This window comes from Pan troglodytes, chromosome 1 (assembly GCF_028858775.2).
Source record: "Pan troglodytes isolate AG18354 chromosome 1, NHGRI_mPanTro3-v2.0_pri, whole genome shotgun sequence".
In the NCBI taxonomy this organism is placed as follows: domain Eukaryota; kingdom Metazoa; phylum Chordata; class Mammalia; order Primates; family Hominidae; genus Pan; species Pan troglodytes.
In genome coordinates, this window is record NC_072398.2 from 13,160,889 (window position 1) to 13,179,203 (window position 18,315).

The following is an 18,315-nucleotide window of genomic DNA, read 5'->3' on the forward strand; positions in this document are numbered from 1 at the left end:
TCTCCTCAAAAGCAACCACTAACCTGGCATCTGTAGTTGTCTCTTCCTTGCATTTCTAATAGCTTTATCACACTTGAGTGCATTCCTAGTCATTGTAGGTTTGGTGCTGCTCATTTTTCTATCTATAGTTTTCTTCTCCATCCCTTTCCTTTCCTTGCATTTGGTCTGTTGAAGAACCCATGCCTTTAGATCTGTAGTTTCCCACAGTCTGGATCTTGCTGATTGCACACTCATTGTACAGCACTACACGCTCCTTTGTCCTCTAAATTGTCTGCAGATTGTCAGATGCTTGATCAGACTTAGGTTCAATCCTTTTGGCAAGACAATAGGTGGTGGTGTGATCTTTCATCGGGAGTGTATGTCTGCTTGTCTCACTTTTTGTGATGTTAGGAGCTATTGATGATTACTGCCTAGACCCATTAATTTCTAGGGAGGGTCAAATGGTGATATTCTAATTTCATCATTACTTTCTCATTTATTCATTGGAATTCATGCTCATTATTACCTGGGTCCACTCATTTCTAATGGGGGGAGCAAAATGGTGATAGTCTAATTCTATTCACTGCAATGAAATAACAGCTAAAACTGTATTTGTAATTTGGAAGTAGAGAGGTAGCTTTATTCGGTATATGGGTGGAGAAGCAGAGGACAGTCAGTCTCCCAAGAGAAAAATAAAGCAAGTGAGTGACAAGGAGACAGGAGCTCTTAGTTCCTGACAGTTATCTATTTCTGGTTCCAGTCCCTTTTTTGATTCACATGACATAACTATATTTTCATAATAAATTCTTCCTTTGGGTTTAGGTTAAGTCAGAGTGGTTCCTGTTACTTTAGTTAAAGAACTTTGACAGTGAGGTCACTGTGCACATTTATGATGATATTATTACTATTAGAAAGTGCAGGCTGGATAATTAGCTACTATGCTCTGTACAGAAGTTAGTTGATGTTTATGGAGTTTTGTTCATTTTAAAATTCAGATAAGCTATGTTTTCGACCACTTTTCCTTTCTGATGTGTCTTCATTAAAGAATGCCTCCCTAAAATAATATGAATAGATATCTACTACATCAAACAGTAGTTTAAAGAAGTGAAATTTTTATCTAGTGGAAGGGGTAATACTAAAGTAATAATAGCTAACACTTATATAGCACATAATTTTTGCCCAGTATTGTTTTAAAAATAGCAAAATGTAAGGTAAATTAGAAGAAATCTTTTTAGTAAATGAAACTTTCTGTCAAAGTGTATGGCATATGAATCATTTTGCAATCAGAAAAAACAGACAGTTGGTTCAAATATCTTGAGAGTTGTGTCTTACAAAATTACGATCGTGTGTTATTTATGCTTTCCAAAAGCAGTTGTTTAGGTTCTTGTGTTTAGACTGCCAGTAAATATGCTTTCAGCAGAACAAAACACTCTTGCATCTTCAAAAATAAAAAAAAAAAGCATTGCAATTTGCTTTTGAGATTTCCTGGCTCTCTCCCCATCCCCCGCCTATATCTGGGCCTTCTCTTACCTGGTCTCTGCTTACATTTTTTTGTTTGTTTGCTTTTGTTTTCTTGAGATGGTGTTACCCAGGCTGGAGTGCAGTGGTATGATCTCAGCTCACTGCAACCTCCACCACCCAGGTTCAAACAATTCTCCTGCCTCAGCCTACCGAGTAGCTGTGACTCAGGCGCACGCCACCATTCCCAGCTAATTTTGTATTTTTAGTAGAGATGGGGTTTCACCGTGTTGGCCAGGCTGGTCTCGAACTCCCAACCTCACTGATTTGCCCACCTCAGCCTCCCAAAGTGCTGGGATTACAGGCGTGAGCCACCGTGCCGGGCTCCATCCTGCTTAAGTTTGATCCCACTCTCAGCACTGTCTTCCCAGTGTGATGCCCTGACAGCCCGGTCAATTTCCTAGGGTCTAGCTCTTCTAGCCCCTTTAGTTTTTAACTTTTTTTTTTTTTTTTTTTGAGACAGAGTCTCGCTCTGTTGCCCAGGCTGGAGTGCAGTGGCATGATCTCGGCTCACTGCAAGCTCCGCCTCCCGGGTTCACGCCATTCTCCTGCCTCAGCCTCCCGAGTAGCTGGGACTACAGGCGCCCGCCACCACGCCTGGCTAATTTTTTGTATTTTTAGTAGAGATGGGGTTTCACCGTGTTAGCCAGGATGGTCTCGATCTCCTGACCTCCTGATCCACTCGCCTTGGCTTCCCGAAGTGCTGGAATTATAGGCATGAGCCACCGCGCCCGGCTTAGTCTTTAACTTAAAGGAAAAAAAACCCTCCCAGTTTTGCTGCTGTTTTTACATTGGCCTGCAGTGCCTTCTAGAGTGCCTGTTAGCGCTGGGGCTTTCCTGTTCCCACACTGTGAGATGCTCTGCCCCTTTCCTCTGCTGTCTGCCACACAAAGATGACAAGTTGGTGGTGTGTCCCTTCACCCTTCCTTATCACCGTGTTGCTTTGTAAAGCTACCCATGGGCTATGGATTTTGTTATCTAGTTAATCCATCTGGAACTGGACTCTAAAAAGTAAGCTCCTGCATTCTTCCAGAGTCTCTCATTCTCTCTCTAACCACTGCAGTCAGCTTCTTTCCCCACCACAACACCCAAACTGCTCTCGTAAAAGTCAGCAACAACCCTCCCTTTGTTAGATCTGAGGCCTCATTTCTTTTTCTTTTCTTCTTGTTTTTTTTTTTTTGAGACAGAGTCTCACTCTGTCATTCAGGCTGGAGTGCAGTGGCGCAATCTCTGCTCACTGCAACATCCGCCTCCAGGGTTCAAGCGATTCTTGTGCCTTGGTCTCCTGAGTAGCTGGGATTACAGGTGTGTGCCACCACGCTTGGCTATTGTTGTTGTTGTTTGGGACAGGATCTCACTCTGTTGCCCAGGCTGGAGTGCAGTGGCTGCATCTCAGCTCACTGCAGCCTCCACCTCCCGGGTTCAAGCAATCCTCCCACCTCAGCCTCCTGAGTAGCTGGGATTACAGGTGCTTGCCATCAAGCCAGGCTAATTTTTGTATTTTTAGTAGAGACGGGGTTTCACCATATTTGCCAGGCTTGCCTCGAAATCCTGGCCTCAAGTGATCTGCCCACCTCTGCCTCCCAAAGTTCTGGGATTACAAGTGTGAGCCATCGTGCCTGGCCTGAGGCCTCATTTCTTGATAGCACTTGGCACAGTTGGTCTCGCCCTCCTTCCTGAAACACTTTCTTCATTTGGTATCCAGGACAACACACCTCAGGGTTTTCTGCATTTCTGGCTGGTGCACGTCACTGCTGGTACGATTAGCCCCATTGAATGCATGAAGATATGGGGGTTAGAGAGACTAGATAATTTGTCCAAGGCATCCAACTAACTAGTAGCATAGCCAGGACCAATAGTTAAATATTTCTTAAGCATCTCTTGTGTGCCTGTCACTGTGCTTGACACATGAACAGTAAAATGTCTCCACCCTGGAGGAGTCTGCACTGTAACTGGGCAGGAAACGGGAATACTTGAAATTAGTAGTGAATAACTACTAGTCGTTCACTAGGAGTGACAACTGCTAGTCGTTCACTAGGAGTGACAACTGCTAGTCGTTCACTAGGAGTGACAACTGCTAGTCGTTCACTAGGAGTGACAACTGCTAGTCGTTCACTAGGAGTGACAACTGCTAGTCTTTCACTAGGAGTGACAACTACTACTCAGTCACTAGGAGTGACAACTACTACTTATTCACTAAGAGTGATAACCAGTGATAACTAGCAGCAGGAAGCAGAGATGCAGGTGGGCTAAAAAAGCTGGGGAGAGTGAGAGAGGGAGGATTTGCACTCAGCCTTGAAGGACAGGTGAGATTTGAATAGGAGACAGGGAGGAATAATGAGGAGGAGGGGCAGTCAGGCAAATGGGGGAGTTGAGGTTGAGGAGGGTCCAAACCAGACCACCCAAAGGCTTGACAAGCTCCCGGTCTTGATGTCTGTGGCCACGTCTGACCGCCACCTCCTTCCCTTGTGACTCTCACATGGCCTCGTTTCCAAATCCGCGGAGTGATCGCTGAGCCTGTGGTTCCTCCATCCCTTCTTTTTCTTGAAGTCCTCTCTAACCTAACCCCAGGAAGCACAAAGGCAACCGTCCTCACCAATGCTTGGAATTTCTTGACTTCCTATCCGTCTGCACTCTCAGCCTGCAAAGCTCTTGTCTTAAGTCCGTTCAGCCACTGCGCCTAGGCTGCTGTGGCTGGGTGTATTGGAGACACCGCAGATTTATCGTCATTTTTTGTTTGTTTGTTTGTTTGTTTGTCTGTTTTTAGACAGAGTCTCGCTCTGTTGCTCAGACTGGAGTGCAGTGGTGCCATCTCAGCTCACTGCAACCTCCGCCTCCCGGGTTCAAGCGATTCTCGTGCCTCAATCTCCCGAGTAGCCGGGATTACAGGCATGTGCCACTGCGCCTGGCTAATTTTTGTGTTTTTAGTAGATACGGGGTTTCACCATGTTAGCCAGGCTGGTCTCAAACTCCTTGCCTCAGGTGATCTGCCTGCCTCAGCTTTCCAGAGTGCTGGGATTACAGGCGTGAGCCACCGCGCCCAGCCTGATTTATTGTCTTTAATGTCAGCCAAGCCCTTGACCAAGGCAGGTGTGGTGCTCTTCCTCTCTGTCCCATAGCAGCCTGTCCAGACCACAGCCAGCCACTTCTCCCACTGTGCCACTGACCAGGGCCCTCATCTTTTGCACTAGCCTGTACAATCAAGGACTCTCCTATTTAGCCCTTGCAGGGCGCCTGGCTGATGGCAGCTTTCACTAAATGCTTATAACACTAGTGAGTAAGTGCTTCACGTGTCCATGGGGCTCTTGACCTGAAGCGTATGATGACTACAGTGATTTTAAAAGCCCTGCAGTGGTAGAATTTTGGGAGAGGAAGGCAGCTGGGAGCCAAGAGCTGCTCCAGGAAACAGGTGTGATGAAACTCAACAATGCAGTTTCACACTGTGACAGAAGAGACTGCACACAGAGCAGGAGTGCGAGCTCTCTTCCATGCTGGTTTACGACGTTTCTGTTTTCCCTTCTTTGTTTGCCTTTTCCTAACTGCGAGTTCAGTGCCCCTCCCTGGCCATTCGTCTTCCTCTCTAGCCCTGTGAGAATGGGGGTAAATGTTGGGAAGGGACATGAAGAGAGTTCATAAGTAAAGAAAGCTGTCATCACCGTTATTGCTGTTGCTATCACTATTATTAGTAGTGTTGTTCTTAGTGGCCCCTAGGAACATGAGGATGAAGACCATGTCAGATGGACATTGCCCCCTTGACTTGTAAATTCTCCTTCTTGGAAATTTGGCAGTCTTGCTTGGACTAACAAGTGTCTATTTGGCAGTGAATGAGATGGGGCTATAAGCCAGCAAAATCTCAAAGCCAGGCTGGGCGTGGTGGCTCAAGCCTGTAATCCCAGCACTTTGGGAGGCCGAGGTGGGTGAATCACAAGGTCAGGAGTTCGAGACCAGCCTGGCCAACATGGTGAAACCCCGTCTACTAAAAATACAGAAAATTAGCTGGGCGCAGTGGCAGGCGCCTGTAATCCCAGCTACTTGGGAGGCTGAGGCAGGAGAATCGCTTGAACCCAGGAGGCAGAGGTTGCAGTGAGCTGAGATTGCACCGCTTCACTCCAGGCCGGGCGACAGTGATATTCTGTCTCCAAAAAAAAAAAAAAAAAAATCTCAAAGCCAGCAGAGACCAGGGACTGTTCACTGCACCCGAGTGACCTTGTCCAGAGATGTGTGTCCCAGAGGTGCATGCTCAGAACCCGTGTAGGCCCTGGGAGTAGCTGCCTCTGTAGTGGGGCGTGGACTCTGTGTAGGAAGATGCTGAATAAATAGCACCTTCCCAAACAAGTTCCATTCTGAGTAGCCCATGGGTTCTCCCGTGGTTGCATGTCATCTCTTTCCAGAGTCTTGACATCTGTGAGCACCTCCCCTCTCTCCACTCTATTGAGTATATGAGAGGCTACAATTGTCATTTATTTGAATGAACACAGAGAAACCAATTTAATCAAGCAAGGGAATGGAATGCAAATCCAAGGTCAAGAATGTACTTTCTTCTTAGTTCTCCTTCTTGTAAACCAAAAAGTATCTGAGACAGGTCTCAATCAATTTAACAATTTATTTTGCCCAAGTTAAGGACATGCCTGTGACACAGCCTCAGGAGGTCCTGATGTCATATGCCCAAGGTGGTCAGGCTACAGCTTGGTTTTATAGATCTTAGGGAGACATAAGACATCAATCAATACAGGTAAGATGTATGTTGGTTTGGTCCAGAAAGTTGGGACAACTGGGAGCCAAGTGTAGGAGGGAGAGCTTCCAGGTCATAGGCAGATTCAAAGATTTTCTGATTGTCAATTGGTTGAGTTATTATCTAAAAACCTGGAACCAATAGAAAGGAATGTCTGGGTTATGATAAGGGCTTGTGGAGATCAAGGTTTAATCATGCAGATGAAGCCTCCAGGTAGGTGGCTTCAGAAAGAACAGATTGTAGATGTTTCTTATCAGACTTAAAGAGTCTGTTCTGCCAGGTTTTGTTGTTGCTGTTGTTGTTGTTGTTGTTTTAATTGAGATAGAGTCTCGCTCTGTCGCCCAGGCTGGAGTGCAGTGGCGCAATCTCAGCTCACTGCAACCTCCACTCCCTGGGTTCAAGAGATTCTCGTGCCTCAGCCTCCCAAATAGCTAGGATTACAGGCGCCCATCACCACCCCCAGCTAATTTTTGTATTTTTAGTAGAGATGGGGTCTCACCACATTGGCCAGGCTGGTCTCAAACTCCTGACCTCAAGTGATCCACCCGCCTCAGCCTCCCAAAGTGCTGGGATTACAGGCAAGAGCCACAGCGACCGGCCTGTTCTTTCAGTCTTAAGGTCCATGTTGATGTTAATGGTAATGAGACATGGCCAACCCTCCCCTTCCTCTCATGGCCTGAAGTAGTTTCATAGGTTGACTTTGGAATGCCCTTGGCTGAGAGGGGGGGTCCATTCCGATGGTAGGCGGACTTGGAATTTTATTTTTGGTTTACACTCTGTTTCATTTTCCTCTCATTCTCTTTGTCCCCCCACCTTGAGAAAAGTCACCCCAGACTTCCTGCCATTCCTCAGATAAGTATCAGGTCTTGAATGCTTTCTTCCCTAGCAGCTCGAACTAGATGAGTAAGAAGACGCTTGTCTGAGTCATCAATGTATCAACCAGAAACAAGCTCAGGAAATGCGTCTTTCGCATCCCCACTACCCCCACCCCATCCACCAGGCCTTTAATGGAAAGTTTCCCATGGGGGCCTGGGACACTCAGCAGGGGGCTCTCCCTAGAGCCCCTGGGCTGCTCCCACTGTCTGCTGGCCCAGAAAGTCCACCGAGATCACAGCTTTTTATAAACACACTTGAGATTCTATTTCCTGAGTACAGTTGAGGTTCCCCCTCCTTTTTACAAGTTCAAGATACAGTACTTCAAAGTTCCACTGTAAATTCTAGATCCCTTGAGATTTTCTATGCTGACCAAATACTTTGTTAACACAACTCTGTCGGCCACATAAAATGGAACAACGCTTACTGCATGAAAAGTTTTGTTTGGTTGACAGCACACAGGACACCAGTTTTGTTTTCTAACTGGAAAAGCACCACCACATGCAGATGTGATTGGTAGGAAAATGGGGCTGTGGATGCACAGGTAATTTTGGTGAATGTGCTAAGGTACTGTGTGTACATCGCTGTTGTCATAACAGGTTCAATGTGAGGGAGCCGTCTAAGCACTGGCAATGTGGACGCCAGATGCCAGACCAGAAGGGCGGGGCTAGACCAGAAACCCAGAGACCTAGGTTCTCGTTAGAACTGAGCCACCAACCAGTGCTGTGGCCTGAAGGAGTCTCTGAGCCACCAACCAGTGCTGTGGCCTGAAGGAGTCTCAACTTCTCTGAGTTTCAGTTTTCTCATTTGGTGTAAAAACTGCAGTTGCTTATCACATAGGATTGCAATGAGAATCAAATGAAACATATCTGTGAATGGAAACAGCTTATATGAAAACTCTAAAACCCTATGCCAACGTAAAATTTTGTGGAAGTACACACGTTTTACATTCAAGAGTGAACAAAACCAGATTTTTTTTTTTTTGAGACAGAGTTTTGCTCTTGTCGTCCAGGCTGGAGTGCAATGGCACAATCTTGGTTCACTGCAACCTCTGCCTCCTGGGTTCAAATGATTCTCCAGCCTCAGCCTCCCGAGTAGCTGGGATTACAGGCACCCGCCACCATACCCAGCTAGTTTTTGTACTTTTAGTACCGACGGGGTTTCTCCATGTTGGCCAGGCTGGTCTCAAACTCCTGACCTCAGGTGATACACCCACCTCGGCCTCCCAAAGTGCTGGGATTACAGGCGTGAACCAACGTGCCCAGCCAGACATTTTTTATTCTAACCAGATGGCTTGCTTGTATCTTTGTTTGGTGCTTCCTACTTCAAATGTTTTGTTTTGTTTTTTATATTAATTAGCCTCTGGGACAAAAGAAAAGCATGCATGGTTTTGTCTTGCTGGGTTCAACAAATACTTTTCTGGCATGCTAACTGCTTCTCACCAAGGGAGCAACCACGTTAAGCAAGCCAACATGAGAACTGGCAACACAGACAAAGGTACTTCAAATATTCACTGGCAACACACTTGTGGAATGTCACTGTGTCTGCTTTGCGAGGATCTAGTCGCAAATGAACATCTGGGTGCAGAGCTCGAAATGTCTCTGTGTGCCTTGTCTCGTCACCTCCCACTGACTCCTCAAACAGTCCTATGAGATCTGTTATTACTGCCATCCCTGTTCCACTGCTGCAGGAGGCACAGCTTAATCTGTATCATTGACATGTGCAAGGTGACACCAGAAGTAATGGAACTGAGGCCAGGCGTGGTGGCTCATACCTGTAATCCCAGCACTTTGGGAGGCCGAGGTGGGTGGATCACCTGAGGTCAGGAGTTCGAGACCAGCCTGGCCAACATAGTGAAACCCCGTCTCTACCAAAAAAATTCAAAATTAGCCAGACATGGTGGTGGGCACCTGTAGTCTCAGCTACTCAGGAGGCTGAGACAGGAGAATTGCTTGAACCCAGGAGGCAGAGGTTGCAGTGAGCTGAGATCAGGCCACTCCACTCCAGCCTGTGCAAGACAGAGTGAGACTATAATTTAAAAAAAAAAAAAAAAGTAATGGAACTGAGAGTCAAAAACATTCCCAGGTGCAGAATTCTGAGAAATATATAATATTCTAGTCTATGTGATTACAGTATATTTTTTATTATTAATTAACATTTTAGTATATATTAATTAATGCACACATATGTAAACATATATACAAATAAGTACATATTTCCCCTTAACATAACTGGTAATGCCTAGAGCAGGGATTGGCAACTACAGTCCCCATAGGCCAAATCTGGCCCACTGTTTGTTTTTGTAAATGAAGTTTTATTGGGAAAGCCACACTCATTCATTGAGGTATGAAACATGATTGCTTTCATGCTACAACCACAGAGTTGCGTAGTCATAACAGAGACCTCATGGCCCACAAAGCCGAAAATATTCATTCTTCCTCTTAACAGGAGAAGTCAGTTGAGCCCTACCCTAGACCTATTCAACCACAATCTTCTACTCATCAGAAAAAGGCACAGAGGAGGCCAGGCATGGTGGCTCATGCCTACAGTCCCAGCACTTTGGGAGGCTGAGGCGGGCGGATCACCTGAAGTCAGGAGTTCAAGACCAGCCTGACCAACATGGTGAAACCCCATTTCTACTAAAAATACAAAATTAGCCGGGCATGGTGGCAAGCATCTGTAATCCCAGCTACTCGGGAGGCTGAGGTAGGAGAATCGCTTGAACCCGGGAGGCAGAGTTTGCAGTGAGCCGAGATCGCGCCACTGCACTCCAGCCCAGGCAACAAGAGCAAAACTCCATCTCAAAAAAAAAAAGCACAGAAGTCTGAGACAGGAAGATGACTCGAGTCCAGCAGTTGGAGGCCAGCCTGGGCAACATAACAAGACCCTGCCACTTAAAAAAATACATGAAGTGGCCAGGCTTGGTGGCTCACACCTGTAATCCCAGTACTTTGGGAGGTCAAGATGGATGGATCACTTGAGCTCAGTAGTTCGAGACCAGTCTGGGCAACCTAGTGAGACACCATCTCTACTAAAAATACAAAAAATTAGCCAAGTGTGGTGACGCATGCCTGTAGTTCCACCTACTCAGGAGGCTGAGGTGGGAGGGTTGCTTGAGCTGGGAGGTTAAGGTTGCAGTGAACTGAGATTGCACCACTGCACTCCAGCCTGGGTGACAGAGTGAAATCCTGTCTTAAAAAAAATATACATGGAGTGAAAATGGACATAATTAAAAAGAGAAATACAAATTATATATTTTTTAAAAAAGCACCTAGGCATTCCTTGGCTCTCCATGCCTTGTGGACGGTCTCTTTTGTGTAGCTGCTATCTCCCTCTGTCAAGGCAGCCACTCACTGAATTGCAAAGTGTGTGTTCAGCTGTTGGCTTCCCTCCAGACTGTGAGCTCCCTGACGGCAGGCGCTATGGGTTATTCCTGTGTGCATCCCCCAGCACAGTCAAGTAGGTACTTCTTGGTTTTTTGGGTTTTCGTTTTGTTTTTTGGGGGACAGGGTCTTGCTCTGTCACCCAGGCTGGAGTGTAGTGGCCTGAACATGGCTCACTGCAGCCTCAAACTCCTGGGCTCTAGAGATCCTCCTGCCCCACCCTCCCAGGTAGCTGCGACCACAGGTGCATGCCACCACACCCAGCTAAGTTTTTATTTTTTATAGATATAGGTCTTGCTGTGTTGCCCAGTTCTTGAACTCCTGGACTCAAGTGATCCTCCCTCCTTGGCCTCCCAAAGTGCTGGAATTACAGGTGTGAGCCACTGTGCCTGGCCAAGTAGATGCTTCTTGACTAAATGTTAAGGAGATTTTTTCCAGAGAGATAAACAAGGAACAGCTCCTTAGAGTCAGTGAGATACAGGTATGGTGTGGGCAAGCCCAGATCACCCTGAGAGCTCACAGAGGGGATTGGACTCAGCCCTGGGGAGCTGAACAGACTTCCTGAAGGGAGTTAAGTGCCTAAGCTGATTTCTGAAGGATTAACCAGACAGGGAGAAGGAGAGTCACAAAAAGAATAGCACGTGGAAAGGCCTGGGAGGGAGAGGCAACAAGACATGGATGAAGTATAGCTCTTAGCAGACAGTGACATGGAGAATGGGTACCTCCTGCCAGTGTCTGGACATTGCTTTGTGTGGTCGATACTGCAGAGGCTACAACTCTGGACTGGTGACTGAACTCTAACCAGTGTGGAATCCACTACGGCTTGGAAGTTGTTTATTAGCAATTCCACAGCTTTAGAAGTACAGCTGTCCCTCAGTATCCACAGGGCATTGGTTCCTGAAGATACCAATCCACAGGTACTCAACTCCCTGATATAAAATGGTGTAGTATTTGCATATAACCTATGCACACCCTCCCATGTACTTTAAATCATCTCTAGATCACTTATAATACCTAGTACAATGTGAGCGCCATGTAAGAAGTTGTTATATTGTTTAGGAAATGATGACAAAAAAGAAATCTGTTCATGTTCAGTACAAATACAACTATCCTTTTTATTTTTCCAAATATTTTCAATCTGTAGTTGGTTGAATCCACAAATGTGGCACCCGTGGATATGGAGTGTTCACTGTATTTCCCTGTCTTAAGATCTGAGTTGTACAGTTTAGAGGTCAATTTCCATGCCAAAAAGCAGGACATAAATAAAGGAAAACATACAAATGTTGGTAAACGCACTTGGTGGTATCTGGTGCCTGAAATCTTTGGCCTTGACTTGTCGGTTATCAAGAAGCTTGAGATGCTAGCATGGCCAACATGGTGAAACCCCGTCTCCACTAAAAATATAAAAATCAGCCAGATGTGGTGGTGCTTGCCTGTAATCCCAGCTATGCGGGAGCCTAGGGCAGGAGAATCGCTTGAACCTGGGAGGCATAGTTCGCAGTGAGTCGAGATCACGCCACTGCACTCCAGCCTGGGCAACAGAGCAAGACTCCGTCTCAAAAAAAAAAAAAAAAAAAAAGAAGAAGAAGTTTGAGATGATAAAAATGACACATTTAGAAAAAACAAACAAAAAAATTTTCTTAAAATAAAACCCAGTGATGTTCATCAATGGATAAGCAAAATATGATCTGTCCCTACAATGCAATATTATTCAGCCAGGAATATGAAGCAGGTTCTAATACATGCTACCACTTGGATAAAGCTTGAGAACATTCTGCTAAGTGAAAGAATTGTTTACTTAAAAATGGTTCACTTGGCAGGGCGCAGTGGCTCATGCCTGTAATCCCAGGACTTTGGGAGGCTGAGGCAGGTGGATCACCTAAGGCCAGGAATTCGAGACCAGCCTGGCCGACATGGTGAAACCCTGTCTCTACTAAAAATACAAAATTACCTGGGCTTGGTGGCGGGTGCCTGTAATCCCAGCTACTCAGGAGGCTGAGGCAGGAGAATCACTTGAACCCGAGAGGCAGAGGTTGCACTGAGCCGAGATCGTGCCACTGCACTCCAGCCTGAGCAACAGGAGCGAAACGCCATCGCAAAAAAGCAAAAAAAGGTTCACTGTATGTTCTATCAATTTGCTTCAATTCTTTTTGCCTCAATTTTTAAAAAGTGTTTTAAAAGGAACTACCTAGGAGTAAAAAGGAGATGTAAATATCATTTTCTTGACAGTTAAACCTATTCAATAATAATGATGTTTCTGCATTTTGAATAACTGATGAAACAAAACCCAGTGACACACAGGCAGCCCTCGTGGTTCTGAGCGAGTTGCGGGGACTCCTGCAGCCCCGCCAGGGAGCACTGACGGATGACGCACCTGACAGCTTTCTTGTTGCCTGTTTCTCTGATAGAGGTGGAGAAAACCCGGTGCCAGCACGAGCGAGAACATATTCTCGGGGCAGCGGGGGCGGCAGACCCACAGCGACCCATTCCTCCGGGGCTGTTCGTTCCTGAGTGCGATGCGCATGGGCACTACGCGCCCACCCAGTGCCACGGCAGCACCGGCTACTGCTGGTGCGTGGATCGCGACGGCCGCGAAGTGGAGGGCACCAGGACCAGGCCCGGGATGACGCCCCCGTGTAAGTGGGTGCAGGCCGTGCTTGGGCGTGTGCCTGAGAAGGACCTCGGGGAACGGAATTGCTGAACACGCTCTTTGCTCTTCTGCTGGCCCTAAAGCTTGAACTGTTCCACTGGCTCCAGCCCCACCCGCTCCTGCTGCACCCCTCTTCCCTCTCACTTACCCCGCTCCTCCCCATGCTTCCTCTCCTCCTCACCCTCTCTGTTCTCTTACCCTCTTCTTTCTCCTTCCCCACCCAACACACACACGTGTAGGGTGTAAATACCCAGTGGGGCCTGCCACAGCAGTACCCGTAATGGTAGCAGAGCGGCTGTGTGTGCTCCAGGCCTCCCAGAAGAACTCTCTGCCGAGGGAGGCGTGGAGGTGGAATGTTCCTGCACTGGGACATGGCAGGGATGGTGGGGACCAACCTGAACGCTTCCCCAGGGCTCTGTGTCCTAGGCAGTAGGACCTGTTCAGACCCTTGCAACCCTTGCCTCCTTCAATCGTGCCCTAGGGCCTTTAGTTACTTGGGTTGATTTTCCAATCCAAGGAGCAAACAGCCACAGAGCTTTCTGCATGAGCTGGCTCTAAGACCATCACCGGAGGCAGTGAGAAGCTGCTGTTCTGGGGGCCAGGGGCCCTGTGTGAGGCCCAGCCTGGTGGCTGTGTGACTCTGGACAGACACCTTCCCCAGCCTCAGCGTCCCCAGTCTCAACCTAAACATGAGGCAAAATAACCCCGAGAGTGATTCCCAGCTCTAAAATTCTGCTTCTGTTGCAAATGTAGAAATTGGTTATTGTCACAAATTACCAAAAGCGAATATAATGAATCTTTGACTCTCCACTCACAATTTAGCTAATAATCATTGATTGATATCCTATCAAATATTTCCCCAAAGCTGCTAAGAAACAGTAAAACAATTACTCAGAAACTTCACTCGTTCACACAGCCAACATTCACTGAGGGGCCAGTGCTGTGGTGGGTGCTAGGATACCCAGAGGAAAGTCACGGTGCTGGGCCCCCAAGAAGCGGAAAGGACGGCAAATAGACAGGAACAGTGTAGGGAGATGAGCTTTAGAAGAAGCAGACAGCGACCAGGGAGCCGAGGCGGAATCCTGGCTTGTGTGGGGCGGTGGGCTCATGGGTGAGGCTTTCCAGAAGCAACACCATGTGAGCCACGTTTCTAAGCCTGCGTATTGGTCATGAGGGCAACGAGGAGCCTGGGATGGGTTTGGAGCAGGCGCCCATGTGAAGCAGGGTTTAGTTTTAGAATATCACTGGCTGTGGGGGTAGAAGCTGAGAGTCAGGCTTGACAGTCCCTGGCGGGGGGAGGTGAAGGCTGTTGCACTACTTACGATGAATCCAGGTGAGAAACGGATGGATTTCAGAGGTATGAAAGAGGTTGACCAGATTGGTTTGTGTCACCGATTGGGTGTAATAGGCAAGACAGACAAGAGAAAGTGACCTTGGGGACAACCTTGTCCAGCTCTCACTGTAGAGAGCAGGAGACCAGGCCCTGGAAGATGCATGCCCTGTGCACACAGCGAGTGAGTAGGGGGGCCAGGACAGGGCTCAGGTCTCCAGACACCCGATCAGCCCTCTTAGCCCTCCTTGCTTTGCGGCACAGTTGTGTGTCCCTCCTGGGACATTGTCTTATCAAGTGAATCAAGGAGCCGGGCGAGGGGTTGAGGTCAGGAGATAGGAAGGCAAGCCTGATTCTGAGGGAAAAGGAGCCCCTGGCCATGATTTTGTTCTTGGAAGCCCATAAACATCATGTTCTTGCTTGTCAGGCCCCAGGCTCTCCCATCCCTGTGGCACTGGGACAGAGTGCACGGTATGGGGCAACTCATTCTGATAGGCTCCTCCAGCATGGCAAAGCTCAATAGTTTGCACTAGAACCTGGCTCCCTGTGGGCAGGGAGTTCAGGGATGCTGTTTTCGCTGTTGTGCTACCGCTGGTGCTGCTGGTGCTGCTCTTATCTGGTTCCTTCCTCTAGCACCAGTGCCTAAAGCACAGCATGGGTAGCCAAAGCTTTTCTATTAAGAGGGAGGCCGGCCGGGCACAGTGGCTCACACCTGTAATCCCAGCACTTTGGGAGACCTAGGTGGGCAGACCACTTGAGGTCAGGAGTTCGAGACCAGCCTGGCCAACATGGTGAAACCCCATCTCTGCTAAAAATACAAAAATTAACTGGGTATGGTGGTGCATGCCTGTAATCCCAGTTACTCAGGAGGCTGAGGCACAAGAATCGCTTGAACCAGGCAGGCAGAGGTTGCAGTGAGCCAAGATCGCACCATTGCACTCTGGCCTGGGTGACAGAGCAAGACTCCATCTCAAAAAAAAGAGGGAGGCCAAGCCATTTTTTTTCACGTGACTTTTAATGCTGTGTATTACCTTCTTCATCAGTGCCCTTTGATGGACTGAGGGCTTTCTAATTCTGGTGCTTTCAGCTATAAAATGGGCATTGTGTGGCTGTGGCAGTTTGTGGTGCCATGAAGGTGATGTGACCTGATGTGTGGGTGTGTGTATGTGTGTGCATGTGTGCATGTGTGTGGGGGTGTGTGTGTGTGCATCTGTGTGTTCCTGGTGCACACGGGCCTCCCTCACTGACCCCCTCTGCCATGCAGGTCTGAGTACAGTGGCTCCCCCGATTCATCAAGGACCTGCAGTGCCTACTGCCGTGATCCCCTTGCCTCCCGGGACCCATTTACTCTTTGCCCAGACTGGAAAGATTGAGCGCCTGCCCCTGGAGGGAAATACCATGAGGAAGACAGAAGCAAAGGCGTTCCTTCATGTCCCGGTGAGTGCTGGCTGATTATACCTGGTGACAGCTCCTGCTTCAGTGACCTGGAGAAACAAGCAGGACGAGATCAGACCAGAACCCCAGGCTCAACCCCTGGAACCATGGGTGCTCATTCCACGTAGCCCTGGGTGACCATCTCTAGATGGGGCCACTGTATTGCTGAGCTGCTCGTGATCTTTCCATTCCCCTGCCAAATTCATAGTGATTCATCTTTCAGCAGCTACTCAATTTAAGAGCCTCATATCTGCTCTGATGTAGCAACAAGCATTGGAGTTTTTAGAGGCTTTCAAAGCTTCAGAGATGCATTTTGTGATTTAAGGACTTCTTTTCCCATTAGATAGAGGTTGGGCAATTCAGAAAAGCCATTTGGTTTTATCTGATCCTGACCCCTGCCAAGAAACCAAACCTGAGACCTGCAGGCTTCCACTACAAGGCTGAGTCAGAATTGCTGGAGCAGTGGGAGGGGCTGTGAGGGTCCCATGAGGAGTGAAGGAGAGGGGAGGGTCTGAGATCACTGGCTCTTATAAAAGAAAGTCCAGCAGAAAGCCCTATCATTCCTCACTGGAGGCACAAAGTCTACTTGAAGATTCTTGGTAAAGACGCTACTTGGACCATCTTGCCTGCCACAGGCCCAACCTCCAGCTTTTCTTCTCTTCCTCCTTTCTCTGCCCATTGTGTTTTCTTCTTTTTCTATTTACTCTTCCTGAATTGATCTCCACTTCATAGATGCCACACACAGCCACATCCCTTCTTTGGGACCAGGGAGGAAACATCAGCAAAAAAGTATCCAAAATAAAAATACTTTTCAAAAGCCTCTTGCAAAGAAGTCTTTATGAGATTCATGTCCTTTTCCTGCACAAAGCCCTCAAATGGGTTCCCTCTTCACTCAGAATAAAATCCAGTCCTTTGCATGGCCCTCAAAGCCCTATAGGATCTGGCCTCTGGCTCCCTCTCCCACCCTGTTCCCTACCACTCTCACCTCACTTACCAACTTCAACCCTCTGGCCCTCTGGCTGGTCCTTGAACACACCAGGCACATTTCTGTCTCAGGGCCTTTGCACTTGCAGTTCCCCCTGCCTGACAATTGCACAGTTCACTGCCTCACTTCATGCAAATTTCTGCCAAAACATCATCTCTCAGAGAGGCCTGTCCTGATCCCCCTTTCCAGACAGCAGCCACCACTGCTCTCTAGCTCTTTATGCTGCTTTGTATTTCATCAGCGCTCTTGGCACTATGTGATGCATTAAATACCCATATTTGTGTTGTGTATCTGACATGTATCTTCCTATTAAAATATCAGCACCACAAGACAGGAACTGTTCATTTGTTTCATGGAGGTATTGGTTTCATGTGGTATTTCTAGACCCAAAACTGCTTGGCATATAGGAAGCACTCAAAAAAAAATTTGCCGAACAAATGCATGCATGATCATTGTATTCATCTATTGCCTTGCTGAAAATGTAAACCTTGAAGATCATCTGTGTCATTTCCATCTCCAGCACATGCTCTCAGGTAATAGGAATGGGTTAAATTCCCTGTGAAAGACATTATTTCCCAAGACCAAGGGGAGAGGCTAAATGTCATGTGAGGCAATAAAAAGCAGATAATTTACAGCCTGGGCAACATGGAGAAACCCCATCTCTACTAAAAATACAAAAATTATCTGCACATGGTGGTGCGTGCTTGTAATCCCAGCTACTTGGGAGGCTGAGGCACAAGAATTGCTTGAACCTGGGAGGCAGAGGTTGCAGTGAGCTGAGATCCTGGGTGACAGAACGAGACTCTTGTCTCAAAAAAAAAAAAAAAAAAAAAAAAAAAAGCAGATAATTTAAGTGGGTTAGGTGGTGGAAGGGGGAATGCTGAAACAATGGGATAAACATTCACCATCTTTTAAAAACCTGTTGAAAGTGGTATTAAGAATATAAACAATGTTATGCAACTATCACCTCCATTCATCTCCAGAACTTTTTCATCATCCCAAACTGAAGCTATTAAACAATACCTCCCCATTCTCCCTCCACCCATGTCCTAGCCCCTGGCAGCCACGATTCTACTTACTGCCCTTATACTTTTGACTTTTCTAGGTACCTCCTAGAAGCAGAATCATACAGTATTTGTCATTCGTGTCTGGCATATTTCACTTAGCATAATGTCCTCAGGTTCATCCACATTGTAGCATGTGTCATAATTTCCTTCTTTCTTAAGGCTGAAATCCCATTGTACGGATCTGCCGTATTTTGTGTATTTATTCATCTATCAGCAGTTGCTTCCACCTTCTGGCTTTTGCAAATAATGCTGCCATGAACATGGGTATACAAATATCTGTTCGAGTCCCTGCTTTAACTTCTTTTCGATACATATACCAAAGTGGAATTGCTGGATCATACAGTAATTCTATATTTAATTTTTT

At 47.2% G+C, this 18,315-nt stretch overlaps 1 protein-coding gene across 1 annotated transcript in view; it reads left to right on the forward strand.

Annotated features, from left to right (window-relative positions):
- NID1 (nidogen 1) overlaps nt 1–18,315 on the forward strand; it is an 88,859-nt gene that overhangs the window by 57,889 nt on the left and 12,655 nt on the right. Inside the window, exons 13-14 of the mRNA XM_001156001.7 lie at nt 12,894–13,121; nt 15,730–15,902. Coding sequence (XP_001156001.1) covers nt 12,894–13,121; nt 15,730–15,902 — 401 coding nt within the window. The remainder of the gene's footprint in view (nt 1–12,893; nt 13,122–15,729; nt 15,903–18,315) is intronic.